Genomic DNA, 25974 nt, shown 5'->3' with positions numbered 1-25974 from the left:
AAATTTTACCGTCGCTACCCAATGGCTGCTGTAATGGCAGTTTATGCTTTTTACGCCTAGTAATTTAACAGCAGCATAACCCTTTAGCTGCCAAGTGTACATAAAAAGGATGCCAATTTTTTCGATTTTAATAATCACGGGATTTTTGAGATCTGCTTATTGCAATGAGGGGATCAGGCATAACTTGAAAAAGGTAAAACAATACTGCTTCTTTAGTTCCAAAACTGCAAAACAAATAATAAACAAAAATATATTTTAAATTATTTTTATCTATTTATTTATTTTTTTATTTATTTATTTATTTTTTGACTACTACTTCTTTAGTTACAAAACAAACAAATATGGTTCATTTTTCAGGTGGAAGGTGCTTTCAACAATGTAAAATCTTACGCGGTAGAATCAGCCCTCGGTAAGGCAGGGTTGGAGGAACCATAAAGGAATTGGATCCCGTCTATTCTTCTTACCCACGATATATCAGCTGAGGTGGGGTGCTCTCACCTCTGATATGGCTCATAACTTTAAACGATATTCTAGCAAAACTCAACACAAATAGTGTGAAAATTGTGCCGTATGCTGCCGATGTGGCGATCCCGATCCAGACCCGAAGGCCCATTCGCTTCAATGATTTGTAAAATCATGGAAAAACGTTAACAAAACTAAGTAGGTGGGCCCATAGATGTGGCTAAATTTGAAGAATATGGATCTACCTCTCTTCACGATTAAGTAAAAGTCATCCACCTTTGCATTACGACCAGAAATCAACTGTATCGAGTAGTACTACATATCTGAAAGTACAATCGATTTTAAACTCAACTGGAAAGCTTGAGGAACGGGTATAGAAGGTCTGCATCGTTTTCTATGGTGCAAGGCGATGTTCGGTAAGAAATGGGGTCTAAGGCCAAAGATAGGGCTATTGCTGCATGAGGCAGTAGTGAGACTAGTGCTGAAGTATGGCTCTATAGTGCGAGCTACAATCTCTCTAGCCTACTGAAAGTTCACCGCACTGCATGAGTTGGTGCCTACGGCTTCAGACGCCATCATAAACTTGCTTCCGATAGACATGCACATAATTTGTAAGTCGGCGCATACCGCACTGAGACTCATGGAATCTGGGTGCTGGAAGGATGCTATGAAAGCGCATATCAGTATTCCTAATTTACATCCGCCGAGAAATTTTAATTGCGAAATAGATTACTATTCCCGCAAACTGGTGTTTGAAGGCGGTATTAACGCTATCATGCCAAGTAGGCATGATTGGAGGAGGGGCACGGTTCCAGTTAAACTTATCTGCACTGATAGCTGTAGCCAAGGGAGGAAATTCGGAATTTTTTCATACACAAGGCACAGCAAAAGTAAAAGAGCGCCACGGGCTGTGCGATTTCAAGAGCTGCCATGTAGCAGATTACAATAAAAGAAGGACAAGAAGTCTACTTGGGTAGATCTATTGCCGACACTCATAAACTTATAGCGGTCCGCACTGTTTATTGAGCACGCATACGAAAAAGATGGATATTCCACATACTGATCACTGCAAAAGTTGTAAGGACACTGATAATTTTCCGTATAAATGCCTGGCTTTTGCTAGAACACATTAAGGATACGTCGGAAACCCTTTTTTGAAAAATCTTAAAAACTAGAAGTATGGAACGTCAACCTGAATAAGTGTCAAAGCGGTCCTGTAGTGGGCGTGGGTTTCAAAGGGGTTTTTTTTAGTCTATAGACACATAGTTGCTGCGACGGCGGAAGGTATGGGGAAGTACCATGAATGGATTCCATCTCAACCTGAAAAAAAAATATAACAAAATATAGCCTTGACTCCGAAACCGTGGGCTCTTATTCGCAGCACTATGTTCTTATTTGTGTCAATCTCTTACAAGTCGTTGTTAAATTTCTCGAATAGATTTTACAGCGCCCATAGTTCCGAACTACATTATTTTTCTTCTTCTTGTAGCTATAAATACACTCATTGAAGTTTTAGGGGCAACGCACCTTATTCTTCATTTCCCCCGTGGACGTTTAGTTACAGAACAAGCAATGCTTATAACTGATGTTTAATTCAGTACATAGTCGGACGTCCATTACATGGCTACTTCTTTCCCATTGATTGATTTTTCTCTAAAGATAACAACCTGATTGACATTGACACCTTTCCTATTGACAAAGTGGAAGGTCAAACTCTTTATAGTTTGTTATAGAAGCCATAAATATGTAATAAATACCTTTCGAGGCAGCTACCCAAAGAACCTGTGGAGGACCGCATCCAATTGTTTGAAGTAAATAGCACGCCAAATCTTTCATATTATATTCAAAGTTTTGTATTAATTTTTTGCACATCACTGTTAAAACTACATACATTGGCACAATCCAAATTCTAGTAAGTATTTATTTATGTTATAGTTTTTATTGGTTTACGTAATTGGAGCGAAAGCTTGACGCAAGCTTACAACAAATAAAACTGACACTGAAAGAAAATGGAATGAGAAAAACAATAATAATAACAAAAATAAAAAACAGTATGAAAACAAACTGGCAGTTTAGTCCAGTTGTGTTTATTGTTGTTGTTGGTAATATGCTTACTGTGTTTGGGTTTTGGCATAAATCCACTTCAATAAAGTTGGAAATTACGCAAAGCTTTCACGGTGATTTACTTTATTTGTGCCACTTAATATTTAGTACATCAGCTGCAACTGATTGTTTAGAGAGATTGTTTGTTACACTTCTATTATGTTCTTAGTTTGACTTTCAGCTTTTTCTATTGTAATAAAAATCACAGACTCACCCGTAAAAATTGAAAGCTGGTAACCTCTGCTGAAATGTTTCAATCATTCTTTGCTTAGAGTCAACGTTTACAGTGCACGCATGTGTCGATAATATCCAGTTATGCTCGTTGTGATTCCATCTTTCGCGATCACTTTCATCAGTCCCCAGTAGAGATATACGCCGCCGATAAACGCCGCCGCCGCCACCGATTAGGTCGTCTTGCGCACGCCGCCGCCGAAAGTCAAAAATATCGGCGCGGCGGCGGCGGCGGTTGCGTCCGGCACGTTACTGTATTTTCTACTCGTTTAAGACTGTTTATGCCATTTATTGTTCATGTCGAAAATTGTTCGGATATGGTCGAAAGTGATATCAGCGGATGCGCATAGCTGCCACTTATAAGAAACTAATTGCGAAATTTAACTCGTTATAAATGTTCAAAAGTTATTTAAAAAAAAGGCGTTTTCGATGTCAGCTTAACACGGACTTTCAATCACCCAATTCACCAAGTTATTAAAACAAACCACTAATAGAAAAGTTATATAATAAATTTATATGCTCACTTTGCATATTTTTTCAAAAAATTAATAATGAACAATGAATTCAAATAAAATGACCCAAGGCATTTCAAATTATTTTCAAATTGTCCTCAAGTTGTAAAAAAACCAAAATACCGAAGAAAGGTGCCGAGTTTTTTAAAAAATATTATATTGCAATTGGCTGAAAGAATAATCGAAATCAGTGATGCAAAATCCTTTAGTAGGTTCTAGGGGCATAAACAGTCCATTGAAATGATTCTTACCTCATACTTAAGTTGAGGATATATGTATGTCTGAGAAGGGTTTGAAAAGTCGCTTGGGCTTACATTCAAACATATGTTGTTTATTTGCGAAATTATACAAAAGCGTCTGAAATGTTAATTTTGATTTTCACACTTCATCGTTCAACACCCAAGTCTCCCGGTTTGACATTTCCTAAAGTTGGCAGCCCTATCCAAAACTAGTCCCTTGGAGTGAATTACCTTGATTATAGCCTATCAACCAAGTTTAAACATCAACTACACGTTACGGCTCCTTTTATAAATGTGAATACGTAGGCACATATATTTACCAGGTGAGGCTTTTACCTTCGCAAGAACACTCAAAGTGTTGAAGCAAAACTTTCCGAAGACAGTCGAACTAATGACCGTGTGTGCTACTACCCTAACGTAGTGGACATTCGAACAAGTCTGAAAACAGAAGCTACGCGGTCATCCATAATGAGCTCTTATATCATAAGGCCGGAAAACAGCAGGAAACATATTCAACTTAAAATCGGTCGACTTTCATTCTAAAATACCTTTTTGATTTAAGGAACACTATTGAAATCAATGTTGTGAACACAAACGTCTGCAAACTTTGGTCTACATTTTAAAAATTTTATCCAGGGTCCATGTAAAATTTTAATCATGCAGATGCGCCGAGGATTATACGATTTGCACCCATTACGCAATGACTTCCACTTAGATTGCTTTTGATTTCGAAGGCGGCATCCTTGGCCGAATAGTCACTCCCTAACGTTTCATGTCGTTTCTCTGGTGTAGCTCGGCAGCATAACGCGACAAAAGCATCCATTGGAAAGTCTTCAGGGCTACACCTAGAGCTTCTAGGATAGTGAAGTCGACGAAAGTATGAGTTCGAAGTCGCAGTCCTATAGCTTCTGTACTGGCATATGGTGTGAGGGTCAGGAGGCGCGGTAGCGACTGGTTGTAGGGATTGCTACTGTTTGCACATCGGGAATTGTAGCTCTTAAAAACAGCCGAAAACACTAGAGGCTCCCTGTGCTACGAGAGTCATGAGTATTAATAGACCATTAATAGCAACCGTAAGTCGCCTTTGTGCGTGACCGCTAAGGAGCCACAAATGATTTAAATAAATTGTTTTCGCGACGATTATTAGGAGTTAACCCTAGGTGAAACTACGCTTTGCACAAGATATGCAGACAAAAGTGTGGCTATTTTATGTATCTCTCTTTTCAGCAGACGCAGCAGTACCAATTCCAAAGACCGGGTTAGGTTCGAAGCCTCTCTGGAGTAAGTGAACGAGGGACAATCCCTCCGCAAGGAGCTACTCCTGAAAATTTTTGAACGGTCTGCGAGATCTTGAGGCAAAAACCCCGGATATTTCCGAAATGGCCAACACGTTGATTTCCATACATACGATTACATACAAACAAAACCTTTCCTAAATATTATTTTTTAAAAAGCTTTTTAAAGTAAGAACACCGGCGTACGCCGGCGCGCCGCCTACGCCGCCGCCGATAAAGCGATCGGCGTAAACCTCTAGTCCCCAGGGTCGCAGAAGCACAGCAGCGGCTACTTCTCCCACATCCATGTGGGTGTTAGATTTTGTTGCTTCCTCCTACCCAATAAACGAACATTGCATACTTATAGGCAGATGTTACGTGTTCCAACTACAACTGTTTCAACGAAAGTGCCTGCATTTTAGCTCTCCCAACAACAACCAAACTCAAGTTAACACCAGCAGCGTTTACTATACAATGCTCGCTAAAATAAACATACACACACGCACACGCGTAAACTCCAAGTATCGGCTTCTACAGCTTTACGAGCCTGGTGACTGATCATGGTGATCGTTGTAGATGTATGAGGATAAAAAACGCAAGACGCACTTAGATGGGTGGGTGGGCTTTTTGAATGAAGGATTTGATCCGAAAAAAAATAGAATGTACAAAAAATGAGGAAAGTTACATCTAAATTATGATCTTATTTATTTATGAGAAAATTTTCATACAATAAAGAACACAAACAACTACATATTGTTTTATTTTAATATCCTCTGGAGAGCCGCAAAGGCTAATATCGATCAACGACTTTGGTGCGGGTCAATTCTCTTATCGCGTTTTTCCAGGATTTACGTGTATTAAGATCTAGTCAATGTCTAATACGATGTACGAAGACACACTGATAAGGCGCACAATCCGATATTAAGGATCCTGATGCCGGAATATTTGATGCGATTTGCCATTACTGCTTTGAAATAATTGGCTCATCATCCGACTGATTTTCTGGTATAACTGTTGACCTGCAAGCAACCACGATCTTGCACTTCATACATTCATGAGTTTCAGTTTCCCAATTATATCTTTGTAAAAATCTCAGTTTCCCCCTGCACTTCAGTTTTTTCGTCTGGTAGTTTGTTTTATGTTTAAGGGCCAACTGACACGTTATTTGATAAAAAATGTTAGGTGATCTGTCAAATAAAGTTAATTTCCACAATTGTTTTTGTTTTTATCGGCCTATTGATAAATCATTCAAGGTTCGAATTTTCTGCTTACTATTCCAAAAACAAAATACAATTTTTCAAATTTAGAATAATTAAAAAAAAAATAACAATAATTATAATTAGAAAAATTTATTGTTCTGGCCTTGAGCTCGATTCGAACCTTGAATGATTTATCAATAGGCCGATAAAAACAAAAACAATTGTTAATAAACCATGAGCACTTGGGAATGTCAAACAAAGTAATTGACAATAAACAAAAATCCAGCATTATCAGTGATTTCGAGATGGCGCAACACTGAATAAATATATTTGGTAAAAAGGATTAGAAGTAGCAAATTTTCCAGTCAAACAAACCACCGCTGTATAGCTAAATCGTTAGCGCAGCATGCCTAAAGCGTCGTGATGATGAAGGCTTAGCACCCTTCGAAATGTGATCTGCGCAGCTATGGCAGGTTGTCTGAAAAATTTTCTACTTACTATTCCAAAAACAATATACAATTTTTCAAATTTAGAAAATTTAAAAAAAAAATAACAATAATTATTATTAGAAAAAATTATTGTTCTGGCCTTGAGCTCGATTCGGACCTTGAATGGTTAGTTTCCACATTTATTAAACGAGATGAATGACATCTACTCTAGACTTTAGCATGCTACCTTCGGATTTCGCATCTAAATTGCGGGATATTGCCGGTTTTAAGTTCATTATGTACGGAATATACTCGAACTGCTTGCAGAGAGGATTTTTCAGACTCTCCTCTTAGTCAGGAGAGATCAGCAGCTCGATGTTCGATCCACGGACATTGACTTTCCATATACCCCTTATGCGTTTCATCCTCTGCTTTTCCTTCGCGATAGGTAGAAATATTTTAGCTCCAGAAATCTATTTGAGGTTAAGACAATTCCAGGAACATATTTCATAAGATCATTTGCTCGATAGCCAGAATGAAGTTAGCTGATGAAGTTGGATATGGCGGAGCAGAATTTTTTTCCTTAGTAGCTTTTTTCCGATCTACAACGATCACCACGATCAATCACTAGGCTCGCAGAATTATAGGAGCGGATACTTGTCCCATATCCATGTGGGTGTAAGAATTTGTTGTTTCTTTCTACTCATTAAACGAACATAACATACTTATAGGCTGATGTTATTTGTTCCAACTGCAACTGTTTCAGCGCAGGTACTTGCCTATCAGCTTTTACAACAACAAAAAACAAGCTAAAATCGTTTAGTAAGTTGGAGGAAACACCAAATTTTTATATACGCATAAATTAAAAGTATCAACGGCTTCTAAACTTCTGCGAGCCTGGGGCCCTATTCGCTAACTATATAATATATATATAACTATATAATGGCACCTCCAGTTTTTCGGTTTTCTCAATATCCTTCAAAGAGTCTTGTCGCAAATTTTTTTTCGTACTCTCTTTTTTCCCATCTACAACGATCACCGTGATCAACTACCAGGCTCGCAGAACAATAGAAGTGGATACTTGTCCCATATCCGTGTGGGATCTCGTTGCTTCATTCCACTCGTTAAACATTTCAGTTCCACCCAACAACAAACATACTCAATTTTATATTAACGGCCTTGAAGTATGCAATGCTAAACTGACGAGTTTCAGAAAGCAACAAATTTTAGCAAACAAATATACACACATACACACGCATAAATTCCCAATACTTGCATTTCTGCGAGCCTGGTGATTGAACATGTGATCGCTGTTGATGCAAAAAAAAGAAAATTAGGAAAAAAACTTCAAGGGACAGACACCCTTAGTTGGGTGGGCTTTTTCAATGCGATCCGAAAAAAACAAGACTTTAAAAAAATAAAGAAAGTTGCGTCTAGTTTTTGATCTTATTTATTTATGAGGAAAGTTTCATTTAATAAAGAACATAAATAACCATATTTTGTTTTATTTAAAAATTTTCTGGTGAGATGCGAAGGCTAATGTTGATCAGCGACTTTGGTGCGGGTCAATTCTCTTATAGCGTTTTTCCAGGATGATCGTGTATAAAGATCTAGTCTATATAAGGCATACGAATTATGAAGGCGCACAGTCCGATATGAGGAATTCCGGTGCCGGAAAATTTGGTGCGGTTTTCATTTACTGCTCTTGAAGAAATATGATCATCCTGCGATGGATTTTTTGGTAGAACTTCTGAGTTGTCAGCAACGAGGACCTGGAACTCCATACATTTACGCGTTTCATTTTCCCTCTTATATCCATCAAAAAACTCAGTTCCCTCTTCCATCCACGATACCACTTACTGTCACCGCTCACAATGCAATTTCCACATTTATTAAACGAGATGAATGGCGTCTACTCCAAACTTTAGCATGGTATATGTGGATTTCGTACCTAAATTGCGAGTTTTACCGGTTTTAAATTTATTATGTCCGGAATATACCAAAACTGTTTGAATATAGGATTTTTCAGACTCTCTCCTTAAGGATCAGAACCTCTTATGTTCAATCCACAGACATTAATTTTCGAAATACCCCTTACGTGTTTCATCCTCTGGTTTTCCTTCTATCTATTTGTGGTTAGAACGATTCCAGGCACCTGCTTCATAAGAGCGTTTGCTCGATAGCCAAACTTAAGCCGCCACACTCTTATTAGCTAATGAAGTTGGATATGACGGAGGAGAGTCATGAGTTAAGCTAGTGTAGAATTGGTGAAGTGAATTCTTCTTCTGTAATAGAAGAAAAAATGGAAAGATCAGAATTTATCGTAAGATCATTGATGTATATAATATAAAGGTGCACCTCCAGTTTTGAAGTTTTTTCAAATTATTTATTAAGAGACCCAACCGAAAAATTCCACCTACCCTAGGCGAAATTTTTTTCCTTAGTCGCTTTTTTCCGATCTACAACGATCACCACGATCAATCACTAGGCTCGCAGAATTATAGAAGCGGATACCTGTCCCCACATCCATGTGGGTGTAAGAATTTGTTGTTTCCTTCTACTCATTAAACGAACACAGCATACTTATAGGCTGATGTTATTTGTTTCAACTGCAGCTGTTTCAGCGCAGGTACTTGCATATCAGCTTTTACAACAACAAAAAACAAGCTAAAAACGTTAAGTGAGTTGGAGGAAGCACCAAATTTTTACATACGCATAAATTACAAGTATCAGCGGCTTCTAAACTTCTGCGAGCCTGGGGCCCTATTCGCTAACTATACAATATGTATATAATATATAATATATTTTTCGGTTTTCTCAATATCCTTCAAAGAGCCTTGTCGCATTTTTTTTTCCTACTCTCTTTTTTTCCCATCTACAAAGAGCACCGTGATCAACTACCAGGCTCGCAGAACAATAGAAGTGGATACTTTTCCCACATTCGTGTGGAATTTCGTTGCTTCATTCCACTCATTAAACATTTCAGTTCCACCCAACAACAAACATACTCAATTTTATATTAACGGCCTTGAAGTATGCAATGCTAAACTGACGAGTTTCATAAAGCAACAAATTTTAGCAAACAAACATACACACATGCACACGCATAAATTCCAAATACCTGCATTTCTGCGAGCCTGGTGATTGAACATGTGATCGCTGTTGATGCAAAAAAAAGAAAATTAGGAAAAAAACTTCAAGGGACAGACACCCTTAGTTGGGTGGGCTTTTTCAATGTGATCCGAAAAAAAAATAAGACTGTAAAAAAATAAAGAAAGTTGCGTCTAGTTTTTGATCTTATTTATTTTTGAGGAAAGTTTCATTTAATAAAGAACATAAATAACCATATTTTGTTTTATTTACAAATTTTCTGTAGAGATGCAAAGGCTAATGTCGATCAACGACTTTGGTGTCAATTCTCTTATCGCGTTTTTTCATGATGATCGTGTATAAAGATCTAGTCGATATAAGACGTACAAATTATGAAGACACACTGATAAGGCCCACAATTCGATATGAGGAAGTCCGGTGCCGGAAAATTTGGTGCGGTTTTCATTTACTGCTCTTGAAGGAATATGTTCATCCTGCGATGGATTTTCTGGTAGTACTTCTGAGTTGTCAGCAACGAGGACCTGGAACTTCATACATTCACGCGATTCATTTTTCTTCTTTTATCCATCAAAAAATTCAGTTCCCTCTTCCATCCACGATACCACTTATTGTCACCGCTCACAATGCAATTTCCACATTCATTAAACGAGATGAATGGCGTCTACTCCAAATTATAGCATGGTATATCTGGATTTCTTATCTAAATTGAGAGTTTTACCGGTTTTAAATTTATTATGTCAGGAATATACTAGAACTGTTTGTAGATAGGATTTTTCAGACTTTCTTCTTAGGGATCAGCAGATCTATGTTCCATCCACCGACATTAATTTTTGAAATACCCCTTACGCGTTTCATCCTCTGGTTTTCCTTCTATCTATTTGTGGTTAGAACGATTCCAGGCATCTGTTTCATAAGATCGTTTGCTCGATAGCCAGACTGACTGCGCCACACTCTTATTAGCTAATGGAGTTGTATATGGCGGAGCAGAATCATGCGTTAAGCTAGTGTGGAATTGGCGAAGTGAATTCTTCTTCTGTAATAGAAGAAAAAATGGAAAGATCAGACTTTGTCGTAAGATCATCGTAATATATAAATACACCTCCAGTTTTGAGGCTTTTTCAAATTATTTATTAAGAGACCCTACCGACAAATTCCACCTACCCTAGGCGACATTTTTTTCCTTAGTCGCTTTTTGCCGATCTACAACTATCATCACTAGGATCGCAGAATTATAGAAGCGGATACTTGTCCCACATTCATGTTGTTCCTTCCTACTCATTAGACGAACATTGCATACTTATAGGCTGATTTTATTTGTTCCAACTGCAACTATTTCAGCGACTTGCATATCAGCTTTTATAACAACAAAAAACAAGCTAAAATCGTACCAAATTTTTACACACGCATAAATTACAAGTATCGACTGCTTCTAATGTTCTGCGAGCCTGATGATTGATTGTAGAAGCTAAGATTTAGGAAAAACATTTCGGTACATTTGTCGGGACTCAATGAGTCGGAAAAAAAACAAGACAGAAATGGAGAAAATTTCTCTACTTTGTGATCTTATTTATTTATGAGGAAGGTTTTAATTAATATGAACAACTATATTTTGTTTCATTTAAATATTTTCTACTTCCGACTTCAATTGTCACGGGATTACATCAACTAATTTGGTGCGTGTCAATTCTTTTATCATATTCTTTTCCAGGATTGCTCGTGTCGTAAACATCTAGTCTATATTAGACCACGAAGTATGGCGACACATTGGTAAAGCCCACAATCTGATTTTAAGGATACTGGAATTGCGATATTTGATGCCTTTCAGTGTCGGCATAACAGCTCTTGCTCTGGAATTTCTCATCATGGGATGAATGTTCTGATAGAACTTTCGAGCTGCCAGCAACCAGGACTTGGAGTTCATACATTCGTGCGCTAAATTTTTTCTTTTCTTAAATCTTTCTAGTAGTCTCAGCTCCCTCCTCGAGCCACGTTAGGACATTTTTAACCATATCTGTTTAACGCTAACTGGCGCGTTATTTGTCAGAAATAGAACGGTGACCTTTCAAATAAAGACCCTATTTGCGTTAACCGGAGATGGAGTTCACGGCCCTTAATGATGGAACCTAATACACCTTACCAAATTTTTAATCACAAGTACGGAACCTTGGCTTTAACTTTCATTTGAGATATTCTAAAAGCAGCGAGTCTTAAACCCAGCACAAAGAAGTAAGGAAGGCTAAGTTCGGGTGTAACCGAACATTACATACTCAGTTGAGAGCTATGGAGACAAAATAAGGAAAATCACCATGTAGGAAAATGAACCTAGGGTAAACCTGGAATGTGGTTGTATGACATGTGTATCAAATGGAAGGTATTAAAGAGTATTTTAAGAGAGAGTAGGCCATAGTTCTATGGATGGACGCCATTTAGGGATATCGCCATAAAGGTGGACCAGGGCTGACTCTAGAATGTGTTACGATATGGGTATCAAATGAAAGGTGATAATGAGTATTTTAAAAGGGAATGGGCTTTAGTTCTATAGGTGCACGCCTTTTCGAGAAATCGCCATAAAGGTGGACCAGGGGTGACTCTAGAATATGTTTGTACGATATGGGTATCAAATGAAAGCTGCTAATGAGTATTTTGAAAAGGAGTGATCCTTAGTTCCATAGGTGGACGCCGTTTCGAGATATCGCCATAAAGGTGGAACAGGGGTGTCTCTAGTTGTACGATATGGGAATCAAATGAAAGGTGTTACTGAGCATTTTAAGAGGGAGTGGGCATTAGGTCTATAGGTGGACGCCTTTTCGAAATGTCGCCATTAGGGTGGGTCAGGGGTGACTCTAGAATGTGTTTGTATGATATGGGTATCAAACGAAAGATGGTAATGAGTATTTTAAAAGGGAGTAATCCTTAGTTATATAGGTGGACGCCTTTTCGAGATATCGCCATAAAGGTGGACCAAGGGCGACTCTAGAATGTTTGTACGATATGGGTATCAAACGAAAGGTGTTACTGAGCATTTTAAGAGGGAGTGGACATTAGGTCTATAGGTGGACGCCTTTTCGAGATATCGCCATTAGGGTGGGCCAGGGGTGACTCTAGAATGTTTGTACGATATGGGTATCAAACGAAAGGTGTTACTGAGCATTTTAAGAGGGAGTGGGCATTAGGTCTATAGGTGGACGCCTTTTCGAGATATCGCCATTAGGGTGGGCCAGGGTGACTCTAGAATGTGTTTGTACGATATGGGTATCAAATGAAAGGTGGTAATGAGTATTTAAAAGGGAGTAATCCTTAGTTCTATAGGTGGACGACTTTTCGAGATATCGCCATAAAGGTGGACCAAGTGTGACTCTAGAATGTTTGTACGATATGGGTATCAAACGAAAGGTGTTACTGAGCATTTTAAGAGGGAGTGGGCATTAGGTCTATAGGTGGGACGCCTTTTCGAGATATCGCCATTAGGGTGGGCCAGGGGTGACTCAAGAATGTTTGTACGATATGGGTATCAAACGAAAGGTGTTACTGAGCATTTTAAGAGGGAGTGGGCATTAGGTCTATAGGTGGACGCCTTTTCGAGATATCGCCATTAGGGTGGGCCAGGGTGACTCTAGAATGTGTTTGTACGATATGGGTATCAAATGAAAGGTGGTAATGAGTATTTTAAAAGGGAGTAATCCTTAGTTCTATAGGTGGACGACTTTTCGAGATATCGCCATAAAGGTGGACCAAGTGTGACTCTAGAATGTTTGTACGATATGGGTATCAAACGAAAGGTGTTACTGAGCATTTTAAGAGGGAGTGGGCATTAGGTCTATAGGTGGACGCCTTTTCGAGATATCGCCATTAGGGTGGGCCAGGGGTGACTCTAGAATGTTTGTACGATATGGGTATCAAACGAAAGATGTTACTGAGAATTTTAAGAGGGAGTGGGCATTAGGTCTATAGGTGGACGCCTTTTCGAGATATCGCCATTAGGGTGGGCCAGGGTGACTCTAGAATGTGTTTGTACGATATGGGTATCAAATGAAAGGTGGTAATGAGTATTTTAAAAGGGAGTAATCCTTAGTTCTATAGGTGGACGACTTTTCGAGATATCGCCATAAAGGTGGACCAAGGGTGACTCTAGAATGTTTGTACGATATGGGTATCAAACGAAAGGTGTTACTGAGCATTTTAAGAGGGAGTGGGCATTAGGTCTATAGGTGGACGCCTTTTCGAGATATCGCCATTAGGGTGGGCCAGGGTGACTCTAGAATGTGTTTGTACGATATGGGTATCAAATGAAAGGTGGTAATGAGTATTTTAAAAGGGAGTAATCCTTAGTTCTATAGGTGGACGACTTTTCGAGATATCGCCATAAAGGTGGACCAAGGGTGACTCTAGAATGTTTGTACGATATGGGTATCAAACGAAAGGTGTTACTGAGCATTTTAAGAGGGAGTGAGCATTAGGTCTATAGGTGGACGCCTTTTCGAGATATCGCCAATAGGGTGGGCCAGGGGTGACTCTAGAATGTTTGTACGATATGGGTATCAAACGAAAGGTGTTACTGAGCATTTTAAGAGGGAGTGGGCATTAGGTCTAATAGGTGGACGCCTTTTCGAGATATCGCCATTAGGGCGGGCCAGGGGTGACTCTAGAATGTGTTTGTACGATATGGATATCAAATTAAAGGTATTAATGAGGGTTTTAAAAGCGAGTGGCCCTTAGATGTATATGTGAAGGCGTTCTCGCGATATCGACCAAAATGTGGACCAGGTGATCCAGAAAATCATCTGTCGGGTACTGTTAATTTATTTATATATGCAATACCTCTAACAGTATTCCTGCCAAGATTCCAAGGGCTGTTGATTTCGCCTTGTAGAACTTTTTCATTTTCTTCTACTTAATATGGTAGGTGTCACACCCATTTTACAAAGTTTTTTCCAAAGTTATATTTTGCGTCAACAAACCAATCCAGTTACCATGTTTCATCCCTTTTTTCGTAGTTGGTATAGAATTATGGCATTTTTTTCATTTTTCGTAATTTTCGATATCGATAAAGTGGGCGTGGTTATGGTCGGATTTCGGCCATTTTTTATACCAAGATAATGTGAGTTCAGATAAGTATGTGGGCTAAGTTTAGTAAAGATATATCGGTTTTTGCTCAAGTTATTGTGTTAACGGCCGAGCGAAAGGACAGACGGTGGACTGTGTATAAAAACTGGGCATGGCTTCCACCGATTTCGCCCATTTTCATAGAGAACAGTTACCGTAATAAAATCTATGCCCTACCAAATTTGAGAAGGATTGGTAAATTTTTGTTCGACTTATGGCATTAAAAGTATTCTAGACAAACTAAATGAAAATGGGCGGAGCCACGCCCATTTTGAAATTTTCTTTTATTTTTGTATTTTGTTGCATCATATCATTACTGGAGTTAAATTTTGACTTAATTTACTTATATACAGTAAAGATATTAAATTTTTTGTGAAAATTTGAATTTAAAAAAAAATTTTTTTTAAAAGTGGGCGTGTTCTTCATCCAATTTTGCTAATTTTATTTAGCACATATATAGTAATAGTAGTAACGTCCCTGCCAAATTTCATCATGATATCTTCAACGACTGCCAAATTACAGCTTGCAAAACTTTTAAATTACCTTCTTGTAAAAGTGGGCGGTGCCACGCCCATTGTCCAAAATATTACTAATTTTCTATTCTGCGTCATAACTTCAACCCATCTACCAAGTTTCATCGCTTTAACCGCCTTTGGCAATGAATTATCGCATTTTTTCGGTTTTTCGAAATTTTCGATATCGAAAAAGTGGGCGTGGTTATAGTCCGATATCGTTCATTTTAAATAGCGATCTGAGATGAGTACCCAGGAATCTACATACCAAATTTCATCAAGATACCTCAAAATTTACTCAAGTTATCGTGTTAACGGACAGACGGACGGACGGACGGACGGACATGGCTCAATCAAATTTTTTTTCGATACTGATGATTTTGATATATGGAAGTTTATATCTATCTCGATTCCTTTATACCTGTACAACCAACCGTTATCCAATCAAAGTTAATATACTCTGTGAGCTCTGCTCAACTGAGTATAAAAAGATAAACCCGACAGATCTGAAAGGGAGTCTTGCGAAATTTTTTTTCCTTATTCGCTTTGTCCCCATCTACAACGTTCACCAGGCTCGCAGAAGTAAAGAAGCCGTTGATACTTGTAATTTATGCGTGTTCGTGTGTAAAAATTTGTTGCTTCCTCCAACTCATTAAACGATATTAGCTTGTGTATGATTGGGTTGTAAGAGATAATATGCATGTACCTGCTCTGAAACAGTTGCAATTGAAACAAATAACATCAGCCTATAAGTATATAATTATCGTTTAATGAGTAGGAGGAAACAACAAATTCTTACACCCACAGGGATGAGGGATAAGTATACACTTCTATAATTCTGCGAGCCTGGTTATCGTTGTAGATGGGGAAAAAAACGAGAAGGAAAACGTTTAGTAGATCTGTAGTTGAGGATTTAATGAAGGATTTGAAAAAAAAACCTCAAAACTACAGGTGTCATTATATATTACGATGATCTTACGATAAAGTCTGATCTTTCCATTATTTGTTCTCTTGGAGAAATTGCAAACCAATTCCATACTACACGTTCGCATAATTCTGCTTCGTCATTTGTCGGGCCAATAAAGGATTTGAACAAACCACAAAACTGGAGGTGACATTATATAATACGATATATTTACATCTTCGCAAATTTACTTCACCGATTCCACACTACCCTTTCGCGATAATTCTGCTCCGTCAAATCCAACTCATCATCAAAGAGCGTGGTGTCGTCAGCAGTTGTTTCTGTATGACTCTCGAGCAAACGATCTGATGAAACAGATGCCGGGATTCGTCTTACCGTCAAATAGATTGGAGTTAATATTGCAACTATCGGGATGAAAAGTCAGAAGATGAAAGGTGTAAGGGGTATATTAAAAGTCGTCTTAGCCTTGCAAATCTTTTTTAATTCGTCTTCTGGTTTTAGCTCTACCTACATATACCTTTGATAAAAATGTGTTTATCTATCACATTTCGAGGAAAATAATATTCGTAATGAAAAATTTGCATTTTGGTTCATTATGGCAAGCTAAATGGGAGGTTATGAAAAAATAGCAAAGAACAAAAGTAATGAAAGTATTAATTGTCGCAAAAAAGTAATCAAAAATGAAAAGCAACATACCGAAAATTTGAAAAGAAAATGTGATATTAACTTGCCAAACATAAACGTGCATGCTTTAGTATGAATTAAAACAACAACCATAAGTGTATAGCCAACAAAAAACTGTCACAAAAAAATATAAACGATATTAGAAGAAGCATTACTTTCGAAACCTGAAAAGAAATGCTGAGAAAACAGTTTCTGCTGAATACCCGAAAATCTGAGCATCCCAACAGACATGTAATTGAAGAGGCCCCATAAGGAACTTAAGAATTTATCTCCGTAAGCGGAAGAAAAAATCCGGGACTTAAGGAGTTGATCCGTTTGAAGAAAAGGACCTTTCCTCAGAGACGTCCATAAAAAGTCGTCGGATTACATCGCCAGAGATTGTCTGGTGGACCCCGTTCTTGCAGTAAAGGAAAGCAAACTCTGCATGCAGACATGCGTCACGCTAGCTCCACTTCGATCTGGAAACTGCAATAGATAAAACTTGTACTTAATCGAAATCAGCTCCAACTTACACAATGTATGTCATGTTCGTAACGTGTCACCACATGGCACCAACCATTTTTTCAATTAAAAAAAAAAAAATAAATGTAAGGCGCGATAACCTCCGAAGAGATCTAAGGCCGAGCTTCTCTTCCAATTTGCGTCGTGCTCCTCTTGATTTTTCCCTACAAATTGGCCGGACGGGACCTACATGTTTTATGCCGACTCCGAACGGCATCTGCAAGGCAGATGAGTTTTCACTGAGAGCTTTTCATGGCAGAAATACAATCGGAGCGCTTGCCAGACACTGCCGAGGGGCGACCCCGCTTAGAAAAATTTTCTTCTAATTGAAAAATCTTATTTCTAAAATTTTGATGTTGCTTTGCCCGGGAGTTGAACCCAGGGCATACGGTGTGATAGGCGGAGCACGCTACCATCACACCACGGTGGCCGCCATGGAATTAACATATCTAGCAGCAACATCTCTATGGTCCTACCCTGTTGAAAATTTCCTCGGACTCCAATTAAAGTATATTGATACGAATTCACGTTCTTCACGTTCGTACGAGTTCACGTTATAAATAAATTGATTCCCTCAGATATTAGTGCATTTTACGTTCGCTGAACTGGTTTGCAATAATACAGACGCATTTAAGTTCTGTTACTTTCTTTAGAGGTTAACGTGTAAATAAAGCTTCTGTAGTTCCTTTTACTAAAGTTTTGCATGATGCACAATTAATTTATTTTAATGGCTTATCGTGTTCGAAAAAAAGTGTTTCAACTAACGCCATCGATTGATTATTTATACCTGATGACTTACACATTTTTTTTTGCACAGCTTAATCAACGATTACGCGAGCCGTATGAGTTACTGTCACATCCAAGCATTTGAGACAAAGACGTCAGCATTTGTGTGCACAATTTCTTTGATTTAAACAAGCCGGTTTAGCAAACAAAAAACAAAACAAACTAAAAAGTTTAAGACTAATAGCGAACGTTTTTTTAAATATTTGTTTTTTAAGTTAGGACATGAAGAGGGTTTGAAGCTGAAAGTTCCGATTATGAGAAATAAGCGCATTGTTTTATTGAAAAACAACCAAACCAAACCCAAAAAACTGATACTTTATAGGAAAGTACCTATGACGCCGATTCAGAATCCTTCTTTTCTCTAATCTTAATTCGTCTCTAATCTTCTCCGTCGTCCACCCCGGAACCGCTTTCGCATAACTTCGGGGTGGCTTTCCATATTACTCGTTTTTTTAAAGTCGTCTGTTGTTCCTGCGTACAGGTCCCGCTGTTATGCTCTGAATGTGGTTACTAGGAAAATTACTAATTTTTTGCCACTCATCTGGGCCGCTCAGAGTTTTTGCTGTAACAATATTGACAGTGATTTGGCCAAATTTTTCCTCAAGCATTTATCGGGTGTGGCTCTATCGCGAACATTTGAAGAAAGTTTGCAAAGCATCGCCCTCGTCAGCAACACCGTAAACGATCTTATTATCTGTGACATTTTTTATATTATGTAAATATTTTTTGAAGTAGCCGTGCCCGGAGAGCATTTTGGTAACGTAGTGGTTTACCAAGCCAAACCAGATGCTCCCTGTTTAACATTTGTTATTACATATCTTCGCTGTTCATCTGTTTCGTTGTTCATTTTCTCACCATTGTTGCCACATTCTGAAAGTTTCTTCCCTCCTCTCTTTGCTAACGGATCAAGCGTGTGCTTTTTTGTTTCACACAACCTTCCTCTTTCCAGCGCTAATAGGTCGATGGGGATTGTTTCACTAAACACTTGTACAGCTGGTGCTGAAATAATGCGATACGCGGAGGCTACTAAGTTCTGAATCATCCTTCGATAGTTTATGTGTGTTGGAAAGCGTTCTTTTCTTTCTTTATTAGTCCCTGGACTGTATTTCCCCTTGCTATGACTTTGCTCAACCGCGCTGCTTCGCTGGAGCACTCAATGTCCGCACAGGAATGTTTTCATAACAGTCTCTTTTCCCTGTAAATTTCACGCCTGTATATCCCCAACAGATCCCTGTCTCTGCACATTTCGCTTTCCGCGACCTTTACTAGCTTAGCCATTTTTTATACTCAGTTGAGCAGAGCTCACAGAGTATATTAAGTTTGATTGGATAACGGTTGGTTGTACATATATAAAGGAATCGAGATAGATATAGACTTCCATATATCAAAATAATCAGGATCGAAAAAAAATTTGATTGAGCCATGTCCGTCCGTCCGTCCGTTAACACGATAACTTGAGTAAATTTTGAGGTATCTTGATGAAATTTGGTACGTAGGTTCCTGAGCACTAATCTCAGATCGCTATTTAAAATGAACGATATCGGACTATAACCACGCCCACTTTTTCGATATCGAAAATTTCGAAAAACCGAAAAAGTGCGATAATTCATTACAAAAGACCGATAAAGCGACGAAACTTGGTAGATGAGTTGAACTTATGACGCAAAATAGAAAATTTGTAAAATTTTGGACAATGGGCGTGGCACCGCCCACTTTTAAAAGAAGGTAATTTAAAACTTTTGCAAGCTGTAATTTGGCAGTCGTTGAAGATATCATGATGAAATTTGGCAGGAACGTTACTCTTATTACTATATGTACGCTTAATAAAAATTTGCAAAATCGGAGAAGGACCACGCCCACTTTTAAAAAAAAAATTTTTTAAAGTAAAATTTTAACAAAAAATTTAATATCTTTACAGTATATAAGTAAATTATGTCAAGATTCAACTCCAGTAATGATATGGTGCAACAAAATACAAAAATAAAAGAAAATTTAAAAATGGGCGTGGCTCCGCCCTTTTTCATTTAATTTGTCTAGGATACTTTTAACGCCATAAGTCGAACAAAAATTAACCAATCCTTTTGAAATTTGGTAGGGGCATAGATTTTATGATGTTAACTGTTTTCTGTGAAAACGGGCGAAATCATTTAATGCCACGCCCAGTTTTTATACACAGTCCTCCGCCAGTCCTTCCGCATGGCCGTTAACACGATAACTTGAGCAAAAATCGATATATCTTTACTAAACTCAGTTCACGTACTTATCTGAACTCACTTTATCTTGGTATGAAAAATGAACGAAATCCGACTATGACCACGCCCACTTTTTCCATATCGAAAATTACGAAAAATGAAAAAAATACCATAATTCTATACCAAATATGAAAATAGGGATGAAATATGGTAAGGTAATTGGATTGTTTTATTGACGCGAAATATAACTTTAGAAAAAACTTTATAAAATGGTTGTGACACCTACCATATTGAGTAGAAGAAAATGAAAAAGTTCTGCAGGGCGAAATAAAAAACCCTTAAAATCTTGGCAGGTATTACATATATAAATAAATTAGCGGTATCCAACAGATGATGTTCTGGGTCACCCTGGTCCACATTTTGGTCGATATCTGGAAAACGCCTTCACATATACAACTACCACCACTCCCTTTTAAAACTCTCATTAACACCTTTCATTTGATACCCATATCGTACAAACGAATTCTAGAGTCACCCCTGGTCCACCTTTATGGCGATATCTCGAAAAGGGGTCCACCTATAGAACTAAGCCCCACGCCCTTTTGAAATAATCATTAACACCTTTCATTTGATACCCATATCATACAAACAAATTCTAAAGTCACCCCTGGTCCACCTTTATGGCGATATCTCGAAAAGGCGAACACCTATAAAACGAAGGCCCACTCCCTTTTAAAAATACTCATTAACACCTTTCATTTGATACCCCTATCGTACAAACAAAGTCTAGAGTCACCCCTGGTCCACCTTTATTGCGATACCTCGAAAATGCGTCCACCTATAGAACTAAGGCCCACTCCCTCTTAAAATACTCATTAACTCCTTTCGTTTGATACCCATATTGCACAAACGAATTCTAGAGTCACCCCTGGCCCACCTTTATGGCGATATCTGGAAACGGCGTCCACCTATAGAACTAAGGCCCACTCCCTTTTAAAATACTCATTAACACCTTTCGTTTGATGCCCATATTGTGCGAACAAATTCCAGGGTCACCTCTGGTCCACCTTTATGGCGATATCTCGAAACGGCGTCCACCTATGGAACTAAGGATTACTCCCTTTTAAAATGCTCATTAACACCTTTCATTTGATACCCCTATCGTACAAACGCATTCTAGAGTCACCCCTGGTCCATCTTTACGGCGATATCTCGAAAAGGCGTCCATCTATAGTACTTAGGTCCACGCCCTTTTAAAATGCTCATTAATACCTTTCATTTGATACCCATATCGTACAAACGCATTCTAGAGTCAACCCTGATCCACCTTTATGGCTATATCCCTAAATGGCGTCCACCTATAGAACTATGGCCCACTCCCTCATAAAATACTCTTTAATGCCTTTCATTTGATACACATGTCATACAAACACATTCCAGGGTTTCCCTCGGTTCATTTTCCTACATGGTTATTTTCCCTTATGTTGTCACCATAGCTCTCAACTGAGTATGTAATGTTCGGTTACACCCGAACTTAACCTTCCTTACTTGTTTTACTCGGCTTCCAAGAAAACTGAGCTCATTGCTCCGACATAGCAATGCTTTTCGCCAGCATATTCTTAGAGGATAATCTCTGTTATACGTAGTGATAAGCGTCGTTGATAGGAATTCATTGGATTTCTCCAGTTCCTCCACATCCACATTGGCAACTTCTTTGGGTTGTTTACCAAAGTTTGTTATCTATTCTTTGTTTGTTTGTTATTCATTTATTTCCAATAAATTTTCGATTTTTTATATCCTGTTTTGGTTTTTTCATTTTTCACTTCAACTGACATTTGGCGTGTTGCCAAAAGTTTTAATTTTATATGCCGTGATTGAGTTTATATTCAACCAGTTTGAGATACCCTTCTAAACACATACTTACAGTACAGTCGGAAAGTATTAGAACAAGATAAAAAAAAGATGTTGATGTTGAAATAGCCTCAGAATTGTATTTTTCCAGATTGGAAATGGTCAAACGAAAGGAAATATTCGTCGAAATACGAGCCCAAATCATTATTTTACAAAAAACAGGGAAAACCTATCGAGAAATAGCTAAACTTTTGAAAATATCTATGTGTTCAGTTCATACGGCCATTAGCAGATATCGGGAAACTGGACCAAATACTAACAGAAAACGACAAAGACAAATTAAAGAATCGACAACAAAATATATGCAATAAGTAAGGCCAATCGACGGAAATCTGCATTCGTGCTGAAATCAATGAAAACTTGGATTCACCAATATCGTTTACGACAGTCAGAGGCCGGCTTAAAGAAAAAGGTATGATTGGACGCATTGCTGTCAGAAAGCCACTTCAACGGCCAGTAAATAAACAAAAAAGACTGAAGTTCGCTCAAGAGTATACTGACTGAACGATTGATCAGTGGAAATCAGTTCTATGGTCAGACGAATAAAAATTCGAACTTTTGGGTAGCCATAGGCGTCAATATGTTCGCAGAAACGTCAATGAAAGATTCAAAGCAGATTGCATTGTGCGAACTGTGAAACATAACAGTGGCTCAGTGATGGTGTGAGGCTATTACAGCAACGCTGGCGTTGGTCAACTAAAAAAAATTGAAGGAATTATGAAAAAAGAGCAGTATCACAATGTACTCCGCCATGCAATACCATATGGCATTCATTTGATTGGCCGTGGATTCATTTACGAACAAGATAACGATCCGAAACATACACCAAAATATTTTACTTCTTGGTCAACTAAAAAAAATTGTAGGAATTATGAAAAAAGAGCAGTATCACAATGTACTCCGCCATGCAATACCATATGGCATTCATTTGATTGGTCGTGGATTCATTTACGAACAAGATAACGATCCGAAACATACACCAAAATATTTTACTTCTTATTTATAAAGAAAAAAGACGCAACTGACCTTGATACAATGGAGTGGCCACCAAAATCCCCCGATTTAAATCCCGTCGAGCTATTGTGGGAAGAATTGGATCGACGTGTGAGAGATCTAAAGCCAACAAGCCTTACTAACCTCTGGGATTGTTTGAACGAAGCGTGGAATAATATTCCACATCAAACACTTCAAAAACTCATCGAAAGAATGCCGAAATTATGCGCTGCAGTCACCAAAGCAAAAGGTGACCATTTTCAAGAAAATCTCTTAAAGTAACATACTCACTTTTTTCTTATAAATTTTGATGGAACTTTGAGGAAAATCGAGCACTTTCTGTGCCAGTGCCCTGCGCTTGCCAGGCTAGGACTCCAGCTATTAGGACTGTTGTCAGATCTAGAAGCAGCAAGTGGCTTAAGTCCTAGGAAGCTTCTAGTATTTGCCAAGAGAGCAGAGTTATTTTATAACATTGGCCCTGGGTTTTGATAGGGTTTTTCAGTTTGGTCGTTAACCTTCCTGACTATTTTCATTTTTGAGCGACACATTCACATTTCTCGGTCTCTTAGACCGATTTCAAGTATTTCTCGGTATCTCAAAACTATTATAAAATTTTCAAAACCTGTGCAGTGGACATATTTAACAAATTAATCTGTAATAACTGAAGTAAGAAAAAAACAAAATTAAGTTTTTTCTAACTGAAGTAAGAAAAAAAAACAAAATTAAGTTTTTTTAGCTCACAGCAGCAATTTATATTTCATTACAATACTTTGGCATTTTTGATCTTAGATCTAATATAAAAATAATTAAAAAATTCATTCGCAAAACACAACATTTATAAAATGTTGTTCGAAAGTAAACACAAAATGAAAATGAATTCAAGAAAAAACAGGAACACTAAAAAAAATTAATTACAAAATGCTTAATGACGAAAATGTTACACTTAACTGTCGGTCTCACAAACCGTCTTAGTAGCAATCACCAGTACAACACTTCAACTCAAATGCATTTGCTACACTAAAAGTTGTATAATGAGAAATAATGAAGATACTGAGAGAATGACGGAGTTGCCATTTTTTGTTTTCGTGAAATTAACACAAAACTTATTCAATGGTCTCACAGACCGACGAAATGGTCAGGAAGGTTAAAACAAACTTCTGGTAATACTACGGACTCATCCAGTCTATGCGAGGTCCTCATGGACTGGCCAGTTCAACCCAACCTAACCTTGAGTAAAATTCATTCAAAATGTCTTCGGATCATAGAACAACGTTGAATGTAAAAAACTACTGCGAATATTTGAATAATATTTTTATAAGTCATACGATAAACTGACAAAAACAACTTTTTTCATCTTGTTCTAATACTTTTCGACTATACTGTATGTATGCATATACAGCTATTATTTGTATATTCAACAACCTTGAACAATACTCATCGCCCTTCGGTGACCCAATGAATATTTAATAAACCCTCAGTTGATGATTGCGATAAGTAATTTCAACCATTCGTATTGAAATATTTTTTTAAGCTATACAGTTAAAATTGTTCAACACATCATCTACAATTCCACTCTCTCTGAACCTTTTCGAATTAAGGCTTACTTAAGGTTATAAAAAAAAGTAAAAAATAATAATAAATATTCTTAAATAGGAAACACGAAAAATCATCAAGCCACAAGCTATAACTCATAAACTATTAACATTTAATACTTGTTTTTTCTATTTTGTCGTATTTTACAGTGGCGAGACTTTTGCTGGTGGCGAAGCGGGTATGGCGGTACCAGAGACGGTGTGTACGCCGCGTGCAGTTGGCATTAGTGTCGATATCAATGTGTATGAGCCACATCTGTTAGCTGGTACAATGGCGCATATGATTGGTCATAATATTGGCATGGGTCACGATGATGGACGTAAGTAGTAGTGCAAGAGTAGATGAAAATTTGTATACAGTTTGATGCATGTTATGACGTTAATAGAGATTGAAACGGTTTATATCTCTCAGAAATAAAAGAAAATTTGATAAATTCAGGCCTTTCGCTGCGCAAATCATTTATAGCCTTACTCACTGACTTAATTGGCGATTAACTGTTTAAATGCTTATGGCCGTCCAACAAGTCCTTCCTAGTTGGATAAGATCTTGCTAATTGGTTACACCAAAGGAATTTAAATCGCCGCCCAAGTGGTCCTCTCTGCTTCCGTAGGCGGGTCAGATAAAAATACTTTCTTGGCCGGAGCATCATTTTTCATTTGCATAATTAGACCTAGCCAGCATAGTCACTGTATTTTAATTCGCTGGACTATGTTGATATCTGCGTAGAGCTCGTACAGCTCATCATTAAATGATATTTTACAAAAAAACGAGTCATCAATAAATCTTCTTTGGCACTCGTCGTCGCCAACGCTTAGAGGTCCGTACATTTTTCGGAGAACTTTTCTTTCAAACACTCCCAGAGCCGCATCATCTGATTTTTCATGGTACATGCTTCTGCACCATTTATCAGGACATGTACGATAAGTGACTTGTAGAGCATGACTTTCGTTTGCCGAGAGAGGACTTTGTTTTTCTATTACCTAGCTATTGGAAATTAGCTTTTATTGGCAAGACCAACTCTTTGCTGGACTTCTAGACTGATGTTGTTGTTTGATTAATGCTTATTCCCAAATAAACGAAATCTTTTACTATTTCGAAATTATGGCTTCCAACATTGATATGGTTGCCAAGGCGCAAATGCACTGACTCTTTGATTGATGACATCAGGTACATTGTTTTATCCTTATTCATCATCAAACTCATCTTTTCCGCTTC

The 25974-nt window shown here is 38.0% G+C and overlaps 1 protein-coding gene across 28 annotated transcripts in view; it reads left to right on the top strand.

The window, feature by feature from the left end:
- Positions 1 to 25974, top strand: part of mmd (mind-meld) — a 1228927-nt gene that overhangs the window by 1048335 nt on the left and 154618 nt on the right. For all 28 annotated transcript variants that reach the window (XM_067784016.1, XM_067784007.1, XM_067784005.1 and 25 more), the window contains one exon: positions 24909 to 25078. In XM_067784016.1, coding sequence (XP_067640117.1) covers positions 24909 to 25078 — 170 coding nt within the window. The remainder of the gene's footprint in view (positions 1 to 24908; positions 25079 to 25974) is intronic.

This window comes from Eurosta solidaginis, chromosome 4 (assembly GCF_040869045.1).
Source record: "Eurosta solidaginis isolate ZX-2024a chromosome 4, ASM4086904v1, whole genome shotgun sequence".
Lineage (NCBI taxonomy): Eukaryota > Metazoa > Arthropoda > Insecta > Diptera > Tephritidae > Eurosta > Eurosta solidaginis.
This window is presented reverse-complemented; position numbering and strand designations above follow the sequence as displayed.